The 22,395-nt window shown below is 43.2% G+C and overlaps 1 protein-coding gene across 1 annotated transcript in view; it reads left to right on the top strand.

The window, feature by feature from the left end:
* The window catches only part of LOC133012032 (LIM and calponin homology domains-containing protein 1-like), a 37,155-nt gene that overhangs the window by 7,487 nt on the left and 7,273 nt on the right, over nt 1-22,395 (top strand). Inside the window, exons 4-17 of the mRNA XM_061079997.1 lie at nt 906-1,104; nt 6,156-6,414; nt 7,677-7,913; nt 9,868-10,221; nt 11,660-11,695; nt 13,402-13,528; nt 13,854-14,011; nt 14,287-14,773; nt 17,609-17,917; nt 18,498-18,603; nt 18,788-18,888; nt 18,989-19,094; nt 19,558-19,632; nt 20,441-20,469. Coding sequence (XP_060935980.1) covers nt 906-1,104; nt 6,156-6,414; nt 7,677-7,913; nt 9,868-10,221; nt 11,660-11,695; nt 13,402-13,528; nt 13,854-14,011; nt 14,287-14,773; nt 17,609-17,917; nt 18,498-18,603; nt 18,788-18,888; nt 18,989-19,094; nt 19,558-19,632; nt 20,441-20,469 — 2,583 coding nt within the window. The remainder of the gene's footprint in view (nt 1-905; nt 1,105-6,155; nt 6,415-7,676; nt 7,914-9,867; nt 10,222-11,659; nt 11,696-13,401; nt 13,529-13,853; nt 14,012-14,286; nt 14,774-17,608; nt 17,918-18,497; nt 18,604-18,787; nt 18,889-18,988; nt 19,095-19,557; nt 19,633-20,440; nt 20,470-22,395) is intronic.

Here is a 22,395-nt window from a genome sequence, read left to right as displayed (position 1 = left end):
AACCACTTCCCCAGATGTGCAGCCGAAACAAAACAAAGCCACGTCTCCATGAAAAAAAAGGAAAAAATAACAATGGAATTGGATTTGGAAAATCTTAGCAAAGCACATCAGGTGCTCGCATTTAAGATTGAACCGGTCAGTTCACTTCTAGGGCTTATTAACTGGAAACTGGACGCTGGGGTGGTGGAAAAGGAAGAAGCAGGTGATTCCTCAGCTGGACCTTTACAGAACCTGAAATGTAACATCTTGGTTAAAACTTTGGATTAAAATTCTGACAGTGATGAAATAAACAAATGATAAGAACTTAAACTGTTGTAGAAATCTGATCTCAGAATTGAACCTTGGATTTGAAAGGATATGTTTGCACCCATCCACAAATCTTACTACACCTTCAGTCTGTGATGTCATGACTTCACCAAAGACATAAATCACACAGAAATGATGTAGTAGTAAAGCCTTCTTGAAAGCATAATAAATACTTTGTCGGGGGGGGGTCTGGGAGTTGCATAACAGATGGTCCCGGGGTCAGGAACAGGAAGTGGTTTTGTAGACAGGAAAGGCCTCTCCCCACCTCCCATTAGCTGCACAGACATGTTCCAAGTGTAGACAGACAAAGGGAGGGGTCAGCGAGGTGAAGAGAGAGTGATGAAGGGGGGTGTAGTCAGAAGAGAAGATGGGGAAGATGCAGAGGATGATTGATAAATGGATGTGGGAACGCTGGAGAGTTAGTGTGACGTGTTTGAGGTGGACGTACAACACAAGTTTACAGACTTTTGGTTAATTAAAGGATTATGATAATGTTCTTTCCTTTTGTATGTGTGAAGTTTACACACCTGTGTACTCTATATAACGTGGATGTGTGTGTGTGTGTGTCTGTGTGTGTGTGTGTGTGTTTGTGTGTCCAGGAGGCGGAGGAGGCAGAGAGCCCGAAACGCAGCATCCGTGACAGTGGCTACATCGACTGCTGGGACTCCGAGCGCAGCGACTCTCTCTCCCCCCCACGCCACGGCCGCGAGGACTCGTTCGACAGCCTGGACTCCTTCGGCTCACGCTCACGTCAAACCCCGTCGCCAGACGTCCTGGTTGCCCGCGGCAGCAGCGATGGTAGGAGACACCTCACTGGGAATGTGTGATGCAGTAGAAAAGACTGCTAAAGGTTGCAGGTTAGATCGGTTGAATAGCCTTTGTCGTGTTAGTCACAGGCATTTATCTCGAGGAAGGGAAGTAATTCGGTACAGGCTGTTTTGTTCGGCTGGATTGTGGTGCACCGATACAGTGTATAGATAAATGGGCTGCATTGTCCTCGTAGAGCTACTGTAGTAAAGCCTGTAGTTCTCTCCCCCCCCCGGGTGTTTTCACAGGACAACTCCCAGAGTTAGTCAAAGGCTTTTTCAAAAGAGAAACGTGAAAGGTCTCAGTGATATTTTGAAGTCAATGTACGGCCATTGTTTGATTTTATTTAATGTAACAGCTAAAGGGAAGAAATTCAGAGCAGGCTGTGCTGATTTAATTTGGCTCAAATTCAGTGAAGGTTATAGAATCATGCACTGAATGAGGTAGTTTGTGCCTGTGGTGCTGCTGAGGTGAAGCTTCTTGGAACTGTTAAGGATATAAGTGTCTGTATCTGCAGGTTAAAATTCTTCATATCAGGGATCCTGTGTGACCTTTGACCTTGATTATGTAATCAGCTCCTTCTATCTGTTGTCAATCTACAGTGTCAAAAAGCTGAGTTACAATAACAACGTCTGTCACATCTGTTTCTGCTTCTCTTTCAACACATTTCAGTTATGTAATATTCACACAAGGCTCCACCAAGATTACGTCCTATGACTCTGTCGGGAGGCGTCAGGCTCAAGACATTAGATTTGTGTTTTTTACCTTCTGGTAACTACCAATTCTGACTCAAATGATGCAATTTGTTGGATGTGAAATGATTTGAATTACAACCATGTGTCCGTTTGTTTTCCTTCAGATGAAACATTGCTTTCTCGTGTAATAATTTATTATTCACATGGCAAATCTGTGTCCTGTGACAGAGATAAAAACTCGTCAAGACTTCCAGCTGTAGTTTGAACTCTGAGAAACCAAATCTCTTTTTAACTACAGTCATCTCTGCGTCTTTGTGTGTTTATCTGTTTATCTGTTTATCTGTAACATGTATGTGAGTGAATGGATGCCACAGCCACTATGAATCTCCAAGCGTGCAGTCTCTCATTGCAAGTTGTGACACCTGTCACTGAGGATTTCCTGTCCTGCCATTGACATCCACACAACAGTGCCTCTGTGCTGAGTGTTTGTGCCTGTTGTCCTGGGTTACGGCTGCTTGATGGCTCCCTTGAAGTGCGGAAAGAGATGATTGATAGAGAGAGAGAGAGAGAGAGAGAGAGAGAGAGAGATGAAGAGTCCTGATCCAGAGAAACAGGGGGGAGAAAGAGGTGCGGTTGAATGAATGGAGGCTTTTAGTGTTTTTTTGATCTGACACTTGACTCATCTGTCAGCGATGACGGAACCTAAGAACAAAGAACACAGTTCCATATGTTATTATATCCTCATTGTCGAAACAGAAGATAGAACAGAGGCTCTTTGTTAATCCTCGATAGGATTTAAATATGAAGTAATAAACAAAGAAATGAAAGTATAAAAGCCCTTTACATCCTTTGTGATTCCACTGCCTGCTACAGATTTAGTATTGCTTTGATTTCTACATTTTATTCTCTATATTTCCTTGACAATCCAGTATCTCCTCAGTTTTCAGTGTTTTTATTAAGGCGGTTGCATAAAATAAGTTTAGACAACCTCATATCGGCAGATGAAGTTTTACAAAGCAACAGTTTTTACACAATATTATAAGTTTGGGTTAAGAGAAACGTTTTTATTTGGTGTTGGAGTCGTAAAGGAAGTTAAAATACAGTTTGCACGTCACTGAAAGCTGTTGATTGCTGCTCTGCATTCGCATGTGACCGTTTTACATTTTATTGACGGCCTGTTAAAGGTTACAGCACTCGTGACGAAATGTAACGAACATTTCACTAAATACAGAGAGAGGCTGAGCATCCTGCCCGACTGCATTTCTGTTTTGAGGGAAGTGCAAAGAAACCCGATGTGGCCTACAGCTCTTTGTGACTCGGTCAGGTTCAGCGGAAGTTATTCGGTCAAAAACATTCATTCAGTTCAAACTGTTTCATGGAGATTCTCCCGTCTGATCATATTTCTAAGCCCTGGCCATTATTCTCATATTGTCAGCGTTGGGATCAGACCCAGGAGGCACAGGTGAGAAAAGTGAGTACGGGACAACAATGATGTTATCAACCAATCACAGGCCACTCGGAGAACACCCAGAACAAGAGTATCCATTTATTAACAGGCACAGAGGCTGAACCCGGGGAAGGTTTCCGCTGCCCCGGCCTTTCAGACAAAAAAAACCTTTCACTATTCAGACCTGCAAACCGACTTCACCCTGACAGCAATTAGGAAACAGGAAAAATGAGTTTTACTCGATCTCTGAACGAAATTCAATATTGGAGACGTTCTTTTGTTTGGGCCAAGTTTGTAGATGGAGACAGTTTTGATAAATTAAGCACTTTGTACTCCGGGTTCTAATATAGTTAAATCCATCCTCTTCTTTTACTAAAGTTGTGTCGGAAGAAACCCACGGTCACTGAAACCTCAATAAAAACCTGAATGATGGCACCAAGATGATTTTAAGGGTTTCGCGGTAAATATTGTACAGTTATCAGATTTCAGATTACCAATATGTATGATTTGTCGCTAGTTGTTTCAGACCTGCACTTAAGTCCAGTTATTTTCCTGGTGGCTATACGTGAGAATGCAATTTCATTTCATAAAATATATTAAAAATCTCTCATAGTTTTAGTTTTACACAAAATAAGAACACATAATAAAAAGAAAAGGAGTTGAGAAATTAAAAGAAATAACACAGAATGCAAACAGTAAGTCTTCATTCTCTTAAGACTTTTCTGCCAAAGACATGAATAATGTTTTTTACTACAGCCCTTCCTCATCATTTTAGGGTTCACCTCAAATGATGAGCAGTATAGATAATAGTTGGGAATAAGTGGGTTTTTCAGCACATACTTAGAACCAGGCTTCTTTAAGCCACACTAAAAGCTCAGCACATCTGTGTTACATCATCGGAAAAAAATTGGAATCGTATTTTGTGTCCTTGAAAGTGTCATCATTTATTTCACTTTATTGCTCTCTGAGATTTTCAGCGAATCTCTGTCGATCTTCATTTGTTTTTCCTGTTCCCGCTTTTCAGTCACTTTAAACCACATTGAACTGGACTCATGCTTTTCCTTTCCCCGTGTAGCATGACTGCATTTTGACGGTTATTGATGTAAATAAGATTCTTTTGAAGCTCCGGTACAGTATGAGCACCGACCCCGGACAGACGCTCCGGCTTCAGTGTTACCACATGTGCCGAGAGACGAGCTCGACCCCGTGAAGACATGTGTTGCTCCTTAGAGATGGACTCGGATGGCAGAGTCACTCATGTTTCCAACTGATGGGTTAAGAGGCATAATTGAACCATTCATTGTCGGGGGAGTGCGGATAACTCAAGGCCTCTGTTGGACCTTGTTCTGTCAATCTCTGTGGACCACATTAAAAAACAAAAAGCCTATTCATAGAACGAGAGGGTTTTCACAAGTTCAAAATGTGACGTTTATTTCCACCGATAGCTGCGGTCGCCTCCTCCACGTGTATCTGCTCAAAACCAACTCAAGACTTTTTATGGGTTGAAATTGTGGGTTTATACTGGGAGAATATATAAATTAAGTCATATATATTGGTAGGTCATAGATGGAGCTCACATGCATCCACAGGGAGAGGGATTCCAGTAGCACATGTGCTGAGCATCTTGGGCAGAGGAATTTCTGGGAGACCTTGGGTGAAGCAGGGCTGCAGCAGGTATCCGTTTTCTGCAGATTGAACGTATTGAGTGTTGAGCGGAATGAGCAGAAAGAGGCCGTAATGACAGTGGAGATGACTGGTAAGCTTAGGGTAGATCCCCGGAATTATAAACATGTGATGAGGCGCCCTCAGGATCACATCAGAGCATCGGAGGAATTTAAGACTCCGAGCAGGAAAGGTCCTTGAGCGATGCACGTCTGTGAATCCAGGTGTTTCCACTGACATTAAAGTGTTTGAGAATCTGATTCACACAGACTCACTGGCATCTTAAGTGAATTCTTCCGAGCTGCAGGCTAGCATTTAGTCGACATGAGATGCACGAATACAGTAATGATTCATGTTGCTTGTTTTGTCTCTGAAAAAAAGGGTCGTCAACCTGCGCAGAGTTGATTTATGTTCTGCCGCAGGAATGCACCACATATAATAACACAGTAACGGCCCTATAATGTTTTGTAGGCCTGTATAACCGGATGGTTTTGAGGGGAAGTCTGAGTCCTCGATCAATAGTTATCCTGCTCCCTGTATTTCTTTTACTATTTATTCTCTCCCTCCCTCTTTCCCGCTTTCCCTCGCTCCCTCTCTATGTCTGACCATGACTCAGCAGCCTCTGCGCTTCGTTTCCCTCTCGGAGGCTGAAAGGGGAATAACAGTCATTTTTAAAAGCTGTTATCATTCAGAAAGTATTACAACACACATGAGACACTGTTGTTTTCATATCCTTCGCCATAAACACCAAGGACATTGTGTTTTTGCCCCTGTCTGTTGGTTGTTATTGTTTCATCAGCAGAATAATGCAAAAAAATAATAGTTTTTTGTTATGGTTTCAATATTTTGTGAATCTCAAAATATCTTTTAAAGTAAGAGGTTAAGGTAGAGTTAAGTTATATTCCAGTAATCATAGCTTGATATTCATAACATCCAGGGAACGGAAGTTTTTTGTTGAATTTCCCTTTCAACATTTTCTAAAAGTAATTTTTACATATATTGAAAAAGCTGTCAGTCAGTGACCTTTATCAGAGGTTACAGATATTAGAACGCTTTTTAAATTGAATTAGTGTATTATTCACCTCATATCTACATAATGAAAAGAAACTATATTTAACTGTCACTGCCTCTTAAATACAAATCAGATTTTTAATGATTTGTCAGTGATGTTCATAGTAAAGGCTCTATGACACCTCTTGATAATCTGCTTCATCCCTTCATCTCCTGCTCTGAAACAGGCCGTGGAAGCGACTCAGAGTCCGACGGCCCCCCCCACCGGAAGGCGCCGGACATCCGCAAGGACGACATGTCTGCGCGGCGGACGTCCGTCAGCGAGCTGCGAACCGCCATGCCCTTCAACCAGTACCTTCCCAACAAGAGCAACCAGACTGGATACGTTCCCACGCCGCTGCGCAAGAAGAAGAACGACAAAGAGGACGGAGCACGCAAGAGCTGGAGTACCGCCACTTCGCCTGTAGGGGGAGACAGACCTCTCAGGTGAGTGCGACTAATCGGAGAGACTTTAAAATGACAATGGGAAGTTATTCGATTAATCAGTTGGGAATTAAACAACGTGTTTCGTAAATTGTGGCTCGATCTCACATATTCAGCATTTTTTCCTAGACACAGTGCAGAGTGAGAAAACTGTTTTGACCCTGGTGATGAAGAGTTGAGGAGCTTAGTGAAGAGCACAAGTTTTACAAACATGAACTTGTGTTTGCCTGATATTGATTTCTTTCTTTCAAATAAGGATTTATGGCATTATTTACATTTTCTCACCTGTAAATCTGCATCTTTTATGATGATGTCGTCTCCATTCTGCAAGTTCAATGTTTAAAATATTAGAATTAAATCTAGACAGAGTGATGTTTTGGTGGATGAAGTGGATAATTTTAGATGATTGTGTGGCTCAAATTGTCACTTAGTCAAATTGCACTGTTCAGCTTTTGGTTATTTCTCTCTGTCCAGTGCAGCTCAGGTGGGGGGGGGGGGGGGCTGAACAAGGCCAGATGTGAGCTTCCCTTTGGTTTCTGACTCCGATTGAAGCCCAAGTGTGAAAACGTGGTTCATGGACAAAAAGGCTAAATGTGCGACAGCTCTGGGATCTTATTTATATTTTAAGCATCTGCTCCTCAGTGGATCTCATGTGTTGTGCCTCTCAGATTTCTGCTGACTCCGTAGATTCCTTAATGTGCTTTTGATCAGTGTGCGATGTTATTGTTGGGGGGGCGTGAGAGGAGAAAGGGAGTGTTAGGGTCTTAAGGGCTAAGGTTGTGAGGCTTTGGATGAATAATTGTTGGACGACAGCAGGAACTTGGACTTGGTTTTACCTCCTGTGGTCTAGGGTTGTGAGTAGGAGGATATGCAACAGGGAATGTGTGTGTGTGTGTGTGTGTGTGTGTGTGTGTGTGTGTGTGTGTGTGTGTGTGTGTGTCACCCATTGTTTGCTGCTGATCTCTCATTTCCCTTGGTTAAAGTCATCCATCATTTTATGTGTGCATCATCAAGTCCTTTTTATTAATTTGCATTTATTGTTTTCCTTTTCCTCCTTCTCCACCTCCTTCCCTCTTGTTGTGTATATTTGTGTTCCCCCCTTGTAACCCTAATTTTATCACTCACGTGCACCTAATTGTCCATCAACACATTTGTGTGTTTCCCTCATCGTGTCGTTGTCGCTTTGCCATTCACCTTCATGTGCTTGTTGCTTATTACGCTGCAATGTGATCAAATCCAATGTGTGTGAATGGCTGATCTAACAGTCCAGATGAAGTCCGTAGCTTAGACACCCCGAGTCCATCCTCCCCCCCGCCCCTTGAACCCCAGACACAGATTCACCGGGAGGACCAAGGGCCGCGCGCTGTCTCCATACCTAGCATTGAGATCCACGCGGCGAGCAGGAGGAGGAGCAGTGACCCTCCGCCCTGTAGCGTCCCCCAGCCCCGCCCAGACCCCCCCGCCGAGACCGTTACGCACCTGATGGGCGCCGCTGCACAAAGGTCTTCACCTTCATTCCTCTTTTCTTTCTCTGAACCTGAAATCATCAACAAAGTGATTACCGATAGTGATTTAGTTGTATAGAACTTTAAAATTATTAGTTTATGTGTTCAAATTGTTTATATGAAGATTCTTCTGAGTTTCCTTCAGACACTTAATATGTCATCTGAAGCTGTTTGGTGCTCCAGAGGAAGCTGTTCTGTGTCTGATTTGAAATATATGATTTAGCTGCGGATGTTTAGAAAATGAAAATAATATTAGTTTGAGGAATTAGACAGGAGTGAGATTTACCAGACCTCTGAAGCTGCACATGATTTCTCACACGCTGGAGCCTGCAGGCAAACTGCAAGTGGTCAGGTTGCATTGTGGGTCATGTAGGCACCAGGTTTAGACAAGTATATATAGATGTAATGTATTAAAAAGGATGATATCTCTGGTTCTGCTGCCTCACCACCACCTCTGAGACCCCTGTGCAGAGTGAATTACATTTTTCAACCACTGGAAGAATTGCACTTGAGATTCTCCCCTGCAGCACATCTCTTCCCGTCACTGAGGATAATCCACACACTTCACTTTTCGTTGCCAGGACCTTTCTCTTCAGTTCAGATTTGTCCCAGCTGCTGTTTCCATTCGGCTACTTCCCTGTGTGACCCTGTTATTACCAGGTCATCGCTTCCACTGCTATTCTTATCCACGAGCAGCCCAACAATAAGTTTGCGAGAGGTTGTTGTTGTGCAAAGTCTTTACCCAGCAGGCTTGTCCAGGGTCACTCATTTCACAGTGTGTGTCAGCTAACAAGGTGAGGATTAGGAGTTGCTGGGAAAAACTGTTCTATATTTTACAGCTCAGACTTCCAGTGTGATGTGAGGCTGCCTGAAAACATGTCAGTTTCACTTTTGTGTCAGCCTTGCCTCCAGTTTGCAGCTTGTTTTTTTGACACCGATTGTCATGGTGTTGATTGGATTGTCAGCATGTCGAGGGAGTGAGAGGAATTCCTCAGTAGAAATCTAACATGTGTTTCGCTGTTTGCCGAGGAGAAAGTGGGATTTCTTGGGTGTTTTGATTTGAGCGTCTTCAGTCGGTTCCAGCTGGTGTTTGTTCAAGAGGGAAAATAAGGCCAGGACTGTTGTGATTTCTTCAGGGTTGTGTCACACCGACATTTCTGTGTTTCGTTACATCCTTTTTTTCTGCAAGCAAAACAAGGCTGAGACGTTTGTTTGGGTTTGTTTGGATTCACGAGTGGAGTCTATCTCCGGCGCTGTGTTGCTGCTGGTTAACCGTTAACTGGGTTTCTTATCACGAGCAGACGTCTGATATCAAGAGGTTAATATGCTCATTAGTAAAAAAACAACAGGAATGTGGCTGAGTAAAATATGAAAATGCTGATGTGATTATGTTTGTTTTTTTAACTGATAAAATCAAAAACAAGAAATGAACCAACAAAAGCCCTAATTATTGGCCTTTCCTTTCCATTTACACTTGAGCTGACGTCTGCCAGAACCTGCACAAACCTTCACACACACAAAAACACACTGTACGTGTCCACACACAAATAAACCCACTCACAGGGAACATGAACATGTGACCCACCCTCAGGATGTAAGGAAATGAGCCCGTCTTCCTTCCCTGACCCTGAGTGGGCTGGAAATGAAGCCCAGTCCTTTCACTGCCGGCCGCTGGCCAGTGTTTCACTCTGCTGTGCATTCTGGGAATTTACAGTCCAATAATAAGTCTCCCAGAAAGTAGCTGTTCATCTCAGGGTGACAAACAAGGGAGCGTTTTCTTTTTTTCTTTGGCTTTGTGGCTCCAACCGGTGACCATACTGTGCTTTTTCCTTAAATTTATGTTTTGAAAATCCTCCATGTGCACTTGACTCCTCCAGAGGAATGCTGTCTGTTGACGTATAGGATGATAACCAGACAGCAGTACGTTTTTAGTTTGCTTTGCTCTCCGCAGCACGCCGGCTCGCTCGTGCTCCGAGGAACTCTTCCACCGTTCCACGGCTCCGGCAGGAAACGCCGTCGCGGCGTCAGTGGTCAAAACAACGGGCCCCGGAAAACATTCACCTGCAGCCGACCGGGAGGAAGCTGGAGGGAGCAAGGGACTTGCTGGTACCCCACTAGTCGCAGAGGCCTGTCAAACGCTGACCTCTCCCAAACGCACCGCAAGTCCCTCCCACCTCCTTCCTGTGACTGCTGCCATGGCAACTACTTCGAAAGAAATTGCCAATACGGGCCGACGAAAGGGCCGGACCCTGAGTGAGAGTGACGACCCACAAGGATCGTGGTTTCACGGCAATCTTCCTGCAACGTGAGCCCCCGTCCAGCAGCTACACTACATGTTAGGAACTAGAGCTAAGAAAATCTCTGTTTAACCAAAGGGATCCACTTCCCCCGTGATTCCATCTCAGCATGTGACCTTGACCTCTGCAACGCTCCTATGAGCTCGGATGGCTCACCAGCTTTAAGATGAAGTCTCATTGTTATAAAGCTGTTCCATGAACGCATGGAAACGTGTTATTTCCATCGTTGCATCGCTATTTTCCTGCTTTTAAAATATTTGAATAAGAAAAAAAAACAATGTGGTCTTTGATTAACTACGCATGATGTTTTTTATATCTTTGATCTCTTCATGAAACCCCAAAAAATTCACTTGATGTTGAATTAACTCTTCTGCGGTTTCATCCAGAAAATCACAAAAAATGTTCGAATTCACTCATTCATCATATTTAAAGCAACAATACGTGACTTTTATTCAGCAACAGCGCCCTCTGTGGGTAGTGATTGATTCTGTCGGGCTCTGTATCCGACAATTTTATAGTTTTCATGTAGAGAAAAACAAAAACAAAGGATTTATTACCCATAAGCCCCTGCTCACTGAACCAGTGGAGCCTCCACTGTACAGAACTCTTCATATTTTGAAAGTTTCCAGTTGAGTATTTGGAGACGTTCTAATACTTTTTAACTGATCTACAGTTCAGCTTTACTCTTTAACTTGCCGGACATGATATTCTGACAGTTGAAGCTCCGACACTTCTCGAGAAAGTTGCATAGTGTTGCTTTAAATTGATCTAAATGAATCTGTGCTTGTTAAGTTGTTTGTCTGTGTCGGTCGTTCCCCGTATGACAATCAAGCAAAATATCGAAATCGGCTTTAATGGAAACCCCCCCCTCGGTGTCACAGGCGAACATCTTCTACCAAATTACATGTCAAATAATTACAGCGTATACAATATGGCACATCTGGGTCTTCTCTTTATTTAGTCTCCTGCTTCTCATGTGGAGCCTCACTCTGTCTCACGTCTGTCCAGCTTCACAGAGGAAGCTCCTTTGTGGTTCAGACCTTCAAGTCGTGGTCACAGACAAAGAGAAGCCACACCCTTCATGTCGCTCTCTGATAAAAGATGCATGTGCTTATTTTCATACTGCAGTTTTATTTTTGCTGAACACATCTGTTGAACGTCAGCAGTGTTTTTGTTTGCAAGTGCTGCAGTAAATCTCTAGTCTGCTCTACTTGTGTTTTGGATGAGACTGCCCCCTTGTGGTTGGTTTGAGTCTCACTGTGCAAACCAGGGGACACACTTGTCTAAAACATTATTTATCAACACAATCTGCTGCGTATTTTGTATTTACCTCGTTGTCACCACTGTGTTTAATATTCAGGACGATTCCCGTATATCTGTGTTCATTTGTGATTGTGCTCTCTCTCTCTCTCTTTCAATGCTCTCTCTCTCTCCATCCTTCTGTAGATTCAGCCACACAGATATTGTGTCAGATGACTCACAGTAAGTTGTGTTTGTAACCACCCGGCTGCCTGGCACCACAGCTGCTCTGCACGACAAAACAAACAAACCCTACTTCACAAAGCTTTTTAAATCCTCACGTTTATTATTTTGTAAATTACAACGATTGCAATAATGACTTTTGGCAGCATGAGTAAATTAAAGTCTCTTAAATGGCTGTTAACACTGGAATTACCCACTGAATATCACTTATTAGAGCTTGAATTTGTCTTGTAGCTCAATTCAAATAAATTGTAGGTGAAATCTGTTTTGTATAAGCTGAATACATTTATACAACTTTACTGAAGAGTGAAATAAATAGACCAAAATGTTTTATGTAAAGACAGTAATTTATGCAGATATCTGCTTTCATGAAGGTCGTAGTAAGTCTCTTTTAAAAAGGTTTCTGCTCATGGAAAATAAAACCTGCACCACTTAACTAAAACCATAATTGAATCATCAGTGAGAGGACTTGTTTTTAGCCATTACTCTTGATCTGTAAAGATGTTTTCGAGGAATCAGTTTTGGTTTTGTAAACAGTCCGGAAGCTGGAATCCGTCCTTTCCTCCCTGATTTCATTCGGTTCCTGCAGCATCGGCCGTGGAGGAATCTTACTAAACTACAGGGCTCTTAAATCACAACAGTGCTTCTGCCAGCTGCTTGTTTCATGTGACGCAACCTCCTGACATCCCATCTCTAATAAAATACATATTATCAAGGTCATGTCCTATGATGCAAGGATAAACCTGCAGCTTCTCAAAAAGAAAATTACTGTCATGTTTGACTCTGCTTCTCTTTTTCATTTTCAACCAACCCTCATCTATTTGCATACATTTCTGAGTCCACAAGCCACAATTGTGAGAATTGTGGCTTGTGGGAAATTGTAAAGGCGAGAATAAAATGACTAAAGCCGTTCTCAATGTGTGATGAACAGCGAGTCCGGCTGCATGCTCCTAACAGCTGCGTTTTACTTTCCTTTCTGTAAATCAATGCTTTAACATCGCAAATGCAAAGATCAGTGTGAAACTTTCTGTACCACTTGTTTGAAATATATGTGATGTTGCATCTCATATACTCACATCAGAATGTCACTAAAAGCTTTATAACAACAGTTACCTGCATCTGAAGCTGAAGGTCTTGTTTAATTTTGTCTTCACATATTTAATGTTAATGCATTTCCTGTAAAAAAGAATGTTCGAATGTGTCATGAATCTATCTGTGACTATTCAAAAAGTACTAACAGAGTGGAGTTGTAACAGGATGGGATTTTCTTTTACTTCTGACATTTTTTTGAGTTTTTCTCTGAAGATTCACAGTTTTACATTTGTCAGATTCTGAGCCACTGGTTCAAAGTTGTCATGATTGATTTCTACAAAAGAAATCTTGTGAATAATGTGTTTTTTCTTTTACTGGAAGTTTAGCTTCAGACGTTTTAGTTTTGGGGTCAAAGTGTTGTTTTTCCAGTGTCCACAAGACTGTGACACAGATTAAATGGCCGACAGACAAACGTACACTACTGTGCTTGCAGTACAATGAGTTGAGTGAAATGTATAGAAGGACTAGCAGCATTAGAAAGCCCAATCTTGACGTATTCTTTTTTTAAACAAAACTTCTGTCCTTTTCTGGAAGTATTTCATCATCCTTCTCTCGCTCTCTCTCCCTCTCTCTCTCCCTCTCTCTCTCAATCTCTCTCTCTGCCTCCTCCCCAGGAGTGTGAGTATGATCGACATGCGTGGCGAGGACGATGGCGTCCTGCAGCCACACAGTCAGGTGCGTCATGAACTGATGCACAACCAGTACAACATGATGAAGGAGGAGGACGATCACTGGCAGGACGTGAGTGTCTCAGATCTGTCTTCTTCACATCACTTTTAATCTCTGTGTGATTATTTGTTTGGGTCTTTTTTCTCTCGCTGGTGTGAGACAACATTTAAGTCCAATGAGAATTGTGTGTAATCTGCACAGTTTGTATTTCTGGTCTCTGTGGTGTCTGGGTTTCATCAGATATAAGCAGTGTTTTTTTAATGCCTGCAACCTCTTGCTGTGCCCCAGTTACACAACTTAAACCAGTTTTCAATGGAGCCACAGAAGTGCTGCAAGTGTCCCATCACTACTAAGCCAAGCTCTCTCTCTCTGTCTGTGTTTCATGTGGACCCGGCAGGACCTGGCACGATGGAAGAATCGGAGGAGGAGCGTTTCTCAGGACCTGATCAAGAAGGAGGAGGAGAGGAAGATGATGGAAAATTTGCTGACAGGAGACGAATGTCCCGCCATGAGGAGGAGAAGCATCAAGACGTACAGAGAGATAGTGGAGGAGAAGTATGTGATACACAGTGGGACGAGTATTTTGTCTTGTTATTATTCCACTAAGAAGCCAAGGTGCTATATGAGAGCAGTGGAAAAGTAGGTCTCACACAACCTAGTTCCCGACAGCAGGCGTAAAGGTGACAGTGACTCCTCCTAGAGTTTAATTTAGTATCTATTTAGAAAGAGAAAATGGAAGAACGTGTCTTTTGCTAAATAGGGAAGTAGAATAAATCTAATCTTTGCTTCACTCTTTATTCCTTCGTTCTTCTTCTACCTCACGTGAACAGGGAGCGTCGTGAGGAGGACCTGCGAGACACCTACAGACGAGCCCGGACCCCCGAGGAGGCGTCGGTCATCCTCCAGCGCTACGCCCAGCGTTTCTCCATCAGCGAAACCATCCTGGAACGCCTGCAGCTGCCGAAGCTCCTGGATCGCAGCATCTCCGCCGACCCCTCCCTCGCCTGCTCGCCCTTCCCTCTCTCCCTCTCCTCCTCCCCGACCACGCCGGACCCCTTCGACGCGGACCCCAGCGGGCCCCTGAGGTTCCTGCGCCAGCAGTCGGCCCCGGCTCCAAAGTTCACGTCTACGCTCGAGGCGCGAATCGAGGAGTTTCCCAAAGACTTGTCCTCCTCTCCTCACCAGCGGCCTCAGATTCGCTCGCGCTCGTCCGAGCCGCCGACCACCAGAGCCCTGTCGCCCAAACCGGTGCCTTTGCTGTCGCCCAAGCCTTACCTCGAGTCCCGTGGCAGAGCGGCTGAACCGGGGGCCAACAAGGTGAGTTTGATGCTCATCCTCATATCAACAGACAGAGGTCGAGTTAACCTCCTAACACCACCAGGGTTTTGATTCCCGACAATAAAGGCCGATTTATGCTACTCCGTTTTTACGGATACTGACAGATAGGACCGCCCTCTCCGCCGTCCGAGCGCCTCGGAGAGCTTTTCGTGCACCTCTGATTTTTCTCACTATCCGTGGATATTTCGGATAGCATACGGACAGCCCTTTGCTGTGATTGGTCCGCTAACGACATCATTTCCGTACGACGTCATTTCCAGATTTTCACATTTCCGGATCTCAAACTTCCGGTTTTCTTCCGGTTTTCTTCAGTATATCATAAGACGGCCCCGTTAAGATCCAAACACAACTACGATATGAATATGGATAGCAACATTGAAGAGCGTCTAGTGGAGTCAGTGTGTGGGAGGTATGCCGACAGAGGTAAATAAACACACGTGGACTTCTTCTTCCCAGAAATGGGGTAGGCTTCTCTGAGATCGTCTTCCGTTGCGCCACCTACTCTCTGGCGGTGAATTGTTTTTAGACGGACGGTCGTCGGAAAAGCACAAATCAAAAGGAGTCCGTGGTATCCGTGCATCCCTCTCCGCGACACGGATACGTAGAAGCATAATGGAGCCTTAACAGTGGAAGCATCTGCGGTGCTGGAACACACTTTGGATTATAGCACCTTCTAAATGAACATATGGGTTTTCATTAATGCTACATAGCAACCCTGGAGTTTTCAAACTGAAGAACTCTCCGTAGTGTGAACACAGGTGTGAACGTAGCAACAGGGGGTTTTGTATCTAAAAGGAAGTACTTTAGTTGTCGTGGTTTAATGATACTTAATTTAAATTGCCTAATTTTCTAACATTATTTCTAGTTCCCTCTTAGATTAATTAAATGATTGGTCTACGGTTCAGTGGCGAGGTCTCAGCCACTTTGCCTGTGGTGAGTTTCCAGTGGCTGATGGGTAAATTCCGCTCCATCTCTCTTGGCATTTACATTAGAATGCCAGAGAACCTCCATGGTGACGAGCCCACTGATGTCTCTGGAGGACACAAGACTTCCCCCTCACACAAGAAGCATGTAATGTTTCAATTTAGCTCTCTCAACAGGATCCGTTTCCTCTCCTCCAGGAAAAAAAGAAAAAAAAACGTCCAAATGGAAATATTCAAAATGCGATCTCATGTTTTGTTGTGGCGGGAGTGGGGATGGGGGGGGGTTATTATCAGACCAAATGGAGCGGGAGCGCTTTTCTGGAATGTCTTGTCGGGGAGTCTGAGCCGAGCCCAGCGCTGAATGGAGCCCTCTGTTCCCTATTGACTTAAGAAGTTGACAAGTAGGGTCCTCTCGATGTGAAGTGGGCTCCCGGCAGACAAAGACGGCCCACACAGGCTGCGCGGGTTAGGATGAGAAGGTGGAGGCGGGGGGGGGGCAGACCGAGAGCCAGCATTCACCCAACTCCACCGCTGTGTCTTAAGTTACCGCTCGCTATAAGAGCTGCTCACACATGCATCACTGTGCTTTGTCCCGGAGGCCAGCACGGCGTAGTGAGCCCGGTGAATGGCCGACGAGACGAGAGCCTGGTAATGAGCACAAATGAGCAAACTGAGTTTTTATTAGTGGGAGGGTTTGATTGAAGGTTTCCATTAAAGGGCACATATTATGAAAATTCCACTTTTGTAGTGCTTCTACACGCTAATTTGGGTATCTAGCATGTCTACCGTCCCAAAAACTCTGGAAAAAAACAACTCCCGCAATTTGTTGTGGTTCCTCTATGTCAGAAACGATACTCTAGATGGCGTTGAATGGGATTACGACCAGAATTGACGTCATGGGCTCGCTACACGGCCCGGCTCCACCGGCCCGGTTAGCTCGCGGCCGGCCAGGTGGTTAGCTCACGGCCGGCCCGGTTAGCTTGCGAGCTAACTGGGTCGGTGGAGCCGGGCTGTCTCTTCCCTGAGCCAGGCTTCGGCCCACCTGACTCTGGTTCAAAACGATGTGGTTCCAAGATTGTATCTTCGTCTCGAGTAGCCATATTTCTACAGAGGTAATGGATAGCTAAAAATCTGGGAGCTTGTATCTCTTGAAGGAGATACAAGGGTGATCCTTGTACCAAGACCCCAAGGAACCATATCAACTGTGGTAAAATGGGCATACGATGGGTCCTTTAAAGTTCATTTTGACCTGGATTTATTAAGCGATGTTACACGTTACGAGTATTGTAATAACCGAACAGTTTAGAGAGAAATCAAGTCCAGAGGTTCAGCCTGTTGAACTGATTTTGCTTTAATTGATAATGATAATTGGACATTATTAATGTAGCACTTTTCCAGTGTTATTCACCACTCAAAGCACTTTAGAGACACATTCACCCATTCACACTCACTTGTATACAGCGCTTCTATATGCAGCAGATTTTCTGTCTTAATATCTTTCAATTAAGGTTTGCTGTATGTCCACAAGTATTTCCCTGGATGTTCCTATTGGTTCTTTGAAATGTGTTTAAGATCATTAAGAGCTTACAGTCCAGTTCAGTGTTGGCACAAGTACACTTGGTCGAGTCTGATATCATTCACACACACATTAATGCACGATGCACTGTATGAATGTTTGTGGAAAATGGTGAATGGTGAAATCGTACTGTAGAGCTTGAGTGGTCATCAGGTCTAGAAAAGCCCAAAATAAATAGACCAGTTCTTCTGTGGAAAAGGGCAAACACACCAAAAAGGAAAAGATAATTAATAGAATATTCCAAAATGAACTATTGCTTTTTCATACGCACGATTATTCTGAAACTAACCTGACACCTGTCGTCCTCTGATGCAGGCGGACGGTTTGCTCCGAGTCAACGGCAATGCAGGAAGTGACGCTCCCACCGCACCCGAGAGTCTAGGAAGAGAATCTCCTCCTCACTTCCAGGCGTCTCCTTCCAGAACCAGCAGCAGCACAGTAGCTGCTCCCTGCTCGGCAGCATCGCCCGCACACAGTCCACACGCCCCCCCCACAGGAGGAAGCCCGGCGTCGGTAAAGGCCAAGGAGGCACAGGGCGGCATCGAAGCAGCTTCTGAGGACGTCCGAGAACAGAGAGAAGCTGAGCACTCATCACCACTGAGCCGGCCCACCTCACTGCCAGCGGTCAGGATAAGGAGACATTGCATCAACTCATATTTTACTGTATAGACAAATATTGTAGTCAGTATGTTTTGGTAGATGCCCAGTAGAGGGCAGCTTCCTCCACTCAGCATTTGTGGATGAACACACAGACCAGTAAACCCCTAAAATAACAATTAGTGATTCATTGGGTCCAGTGTGGATATCTGCAAAACACAATATCTAATATCTACATCTAATATTTAGCTGCACTGTACTAAAATGTAAATTCTCTGTCAATGGAATTAGTTCTGTGGAGGCACAATAGAGCTGCATGTCGATAAAAAGCCCTGTTTTCTAATATATTTATCATTTAAAAACTGAAACAATCTGCCTTTGTGTGAATGCATTGAACACGTCTAATATGGCTGCACTCTGTAAAAGGATGCATGTAAAGATTATTGCAAACGGAGACAACACATTGTCCTGCATTCCCTCTGTACTTTTGTAGAAGGTACTTGGAACAAAGTTTAAGGAACAAATGTTATTATGAACCGTAAAATCACTTTATAGTCAGATCATGCAGTGGACATTAATATTTAAAACCATCTTGTGGCCCATTCAGGAACTGCAGAAGCCAGAAGAAAGCTTTTGGAAGACTGGAGACCAGACTGCAGCTGCTCCAGAGGAGAAAACCTCAACTGCTGCAGCTCAACCAACAACACGTACAGGTGTGAACACACTGACACCTTGTGGTCACTCAGAGACTCTACAGCACATTTCAAGAAGACGTATGTTAACTAGAACCATTGAAAATATGAAAAAGAAACAAATGTGAGGAGGAAAGTGTTTTTACTTTAGAGTCTTTGATTTTAGAGTTTTTGAGTGTTAAAGTTATTTTTTCTGTATTTTTAGAAGCCAAACAAGAAGTTAAACCTGAAGCATCCGGTCCAAACGTCGCCACTCTGGTCCAATCAGGGCTCAGCACACAACAGTGTCACGCAGTAACTTTACAGGTGAAGCTGCCGACTAAACAAACACACACTTTATTCACCTTTAATCCAGAAGCAGTGATCACTCATCTGTGCTTCGATTAACTCTTGAATCTCCTCACAGGCAAGTTTTCCCAGTTCCCAGGAGTTTCCACAGGGAGGAGAGAACGTCCCGAACCTAACGGCACCAGGATCGTCTGGATATCATCTGGAACAGGAAATGACAGCAGGTCAGTGAACTGCTCACGTTCAAGCACCAAGTCAGCAGCTTCTTTTCCATACACCTCCATGTTTTTCTCCTCCTCCTGTTTGTTTTCTTAAGTGAAATTAGGTTGAAGTTTAATTAATAAAAAAACTGCTAATTAGGAAGGCGATCTTACAAAAACAAATATGTATTGAAAGAACTAAACTTCTTATTCCTCGTAAAACCAAGTTATATAGAAAACATATTGACTTTTCTTTAAAGCTAAATTTAAGCTTCTATAAGGACTTTTAAACTGGTTGACCAGTTTGAGTCTGTTTATCCTTCAGTGTCACAGGACCTCTGTAATTCTGCTAATGTCCATTCCAGCTCCTGGTTTTGACATTTGTTTTATCCCTCATCATTTCCATCCCTCTTCCCTTCCTTCCTTCCTTTCTTCCCTCATTCCCTCTCCTCCCTCCACCTGCACATTTTTTTTTATTTCGCTTTAGAGTTTGCAAACAGTGTCCTCTCTCCAGCGGCAACCAGCAACCCTAAGTTACGTCTGGAGTTCTTCGCTCCGCCAGGTAAAATCCTTTCATTCATCAGCGGAGCTCGTGTTTCCCTCCTCAGGTTCTGAATGTGTAGAGAGTCTCTGCTGCGTCTTCAACAGTCGACGACACTTCACTCCCTGATTGTGTTGACTTGTTTTTTAATTCATGTCAGGAGTGTTGTGTATGATCACAGACTTTTCACTCCATTTTATGTGTTTTATTGTTTTGCACTACAATAGGGATGAATGAACAGGATGAATCGATAAGATTGTCTACCAGATATCTGAGGGAATAGTGACCAGTAGATGGTCAGAATGTGTTAGTGTATTCAATTTGATAGAAGATTCAAAAAGCTGATCTAGATAAACATTTTGGTATATTTAGTGAAACCTCACATCTTATACTGAAAGAATATTTTTCTGAGCAGGAGACGCCTGTAAGTTTAATTATCTTTAACAGTTTGAAAGCCTCAGTATCACGTCTCACATTGTTTTGCCTTTCTACCAAAAGCAACAACATTTGGCTTGAGACAGTTTTTTATCCATATCATATGAATTATTTTTTATACCTGCTCATATAATGTTTAATTTTATAGAAGAACATTTTCAAACGTAAAAACAAAAGAGCAAGAAGAACAACTTCACATTAAAATCGTTGCTGCTGGTGAACTGGTTTTCCCCTCATCTGTCGCCTACTTTCATCTGTATCTCCCTTTCTCAGGTTCTTCCAAACATCTGTTCCATCAAAAAACAGAAAAACACATTTATTCTGATCACCTGTCTCTATTATATCTGTTTAAACTGTATTGTAACTAATGTTCTCTCTCACATTTACTCTGCAGAGGCTCCAGGACAGGATCTCCGTGGAAATGTGAGTTAAATCCTTTGAGCTTAAAACCCTTTTCACTGCACCTCATCTGGTTTATCACCTCCTGCATCACAGACGATACCTGTAGCTTAGTTTAACTGATCAAAATAAACAAAGACAGAAAAACTAATGACTACGTCCTGCAGGTAAGATTTTAAACAAAATTACACACTAAAACATTAGATTTAATGTCAGCCCTTTACATCCTGTGTAGTTTGAATTATTCAATTATTCCATAAATTCTAATTATCGTGTCTCGCAAAGCCAATAAAATGCTTTTTGAGCAGAATGATCCAAGGACAGGTTTTAGTTCTTAGTGATGTTTTGGTTCAGACGTTGAACGCTCAGCCACGATGTTGTGAGTCCCAGCGAGCTGTTGATGTAGCATGACAGACGACGAGGCTGCACCACGATGGCCGAGGCCGCTTCCGTTTGCATTGGAGCTCATCTCTCTCTCTCTCTCTCTGTCTCCTCTCTTCTTAGTAGGAGTCCTTTGGCTAGCATTGGAGTAGTGCTGTTGTGGTAGACCAACTATTTCTGTCTCCTCCCTTCCCTTCTTCTTTTCCTGTGGTGGACGTGTGTGCACATTGGTGTGTGTGTGTGTATGTGTGAGCGTGTGTGTGTGTTTGTTGGAGGGTGTGAATATGTGCATGATTATCTGTGTGCCGTGTGTGGGGTATTTTGTGCATGTTGATGTGTGCGTGTGTGTGGATTTGTGTGTATGTTTCTCTGTGTGTGTGTCTCTGTGTGTGTGTGTGTGTGTGCGTTGGGGTCCATCAGGTGTCAGTGCCGGTGTTGCCCCAGGCCAGGCGGGCAGACCGCTGGTCTTGGGACCCGGATGAGGAGCGAAAGCGTCAGGAAAGGTGGCAGCAAGAGCAGGAGCGCATGCTGCAGGTACACAGGGAACCTCACAGGGGAAGCATGGGCGCATGAGTCTGCAAGGTCACGAGTTCAACTCCTTGTGGAGCTCAGTGGGTCGAGCAAGGCACCAACACCGTGAGGATTAGATCCAGAAATGACTCTAAATTTAAAACTATTGCATTTTAGTAGATTAATAACTTGTCATAGAGGCAGAAAGAATTGATTGAGGTGAAACTCAGCCCCTGAGTGGAAGAATATATTCTTAAATGAAAATAAGAAGCTAGTTGTCTTTATATTATTTAAGGTCAAACTATGGTTTTAGATTATTTTACTAAATGCAGTAGATAATGATTTAGTGTAAATAATGCACCAGAAAGCACAATATTTGAAACATAGGTTTTCCTGTTATTGACTTATTCAAACTGGTCTCTTGCACAACAACATCTCATCGGATTCAGTAAATCACAAACACACATCACTGAATTTAAATCAAAGTTATTATTAGAATATTTTACAGGTTAAACATGAGCTTTATTATGAATAAATATAAATTAATAAGATATAAGAAGATACAAATCAAACGGTAATACAACTAAATAATATAAACAATTACGTCTTTTTTGCATCGTTTATTCTGCAAATAGAAGTTTTGATATCTGCAAACAAACTAGCAGATGCCATTATGACTATTTTACGGTTCATATCAATACAATACAAGTCAATACATGCAAGTTTTTATAAACTACATTATTTGTCATTAATTTTTGTTTTGCAGTTAAATAATTTTAAAAAGACTTCTGGCTGTGAACTGGGCTTCATCTCCTTGAAGTCAACATTAAAACTGCTGCTTGAGTCATTTGTACTCATTCCATTTTGACATGTGGTGAATTAAATGGTATTGAAAAGTTTAAACTTCACCAAAGTGTCTTAAACCAAAGTTATTCTGGTGTGTTTACTGGGACCATTAACTGACCCTGTAAGTGAAATTTAAACCAGTAACCCAGTAAGTTTCAGTGTGTCAGTCACTGATCAGCTCAGTTCACAGTCAGAAGAATGAACCACATGTCG

This window comes from Limanda limanda, chromosome 10, assembly GCF_963576545.1.
Source record: "Limanda limanda chromosome 10, fLimLim1.1, whole genome shotgun sequence".
Taxonomy (NCBI): domain Eukaryota; kingdom Metazoa; phylum Chordata; class Actinopteri; order Pleuronectiformes; family Pleuronectidae; genus Limanda; species Limanda limanda.
Note: the sequence above shows the minus strand (reverse complement) of the source record. Positions and strands in the feature narration are given on the sequence as shown.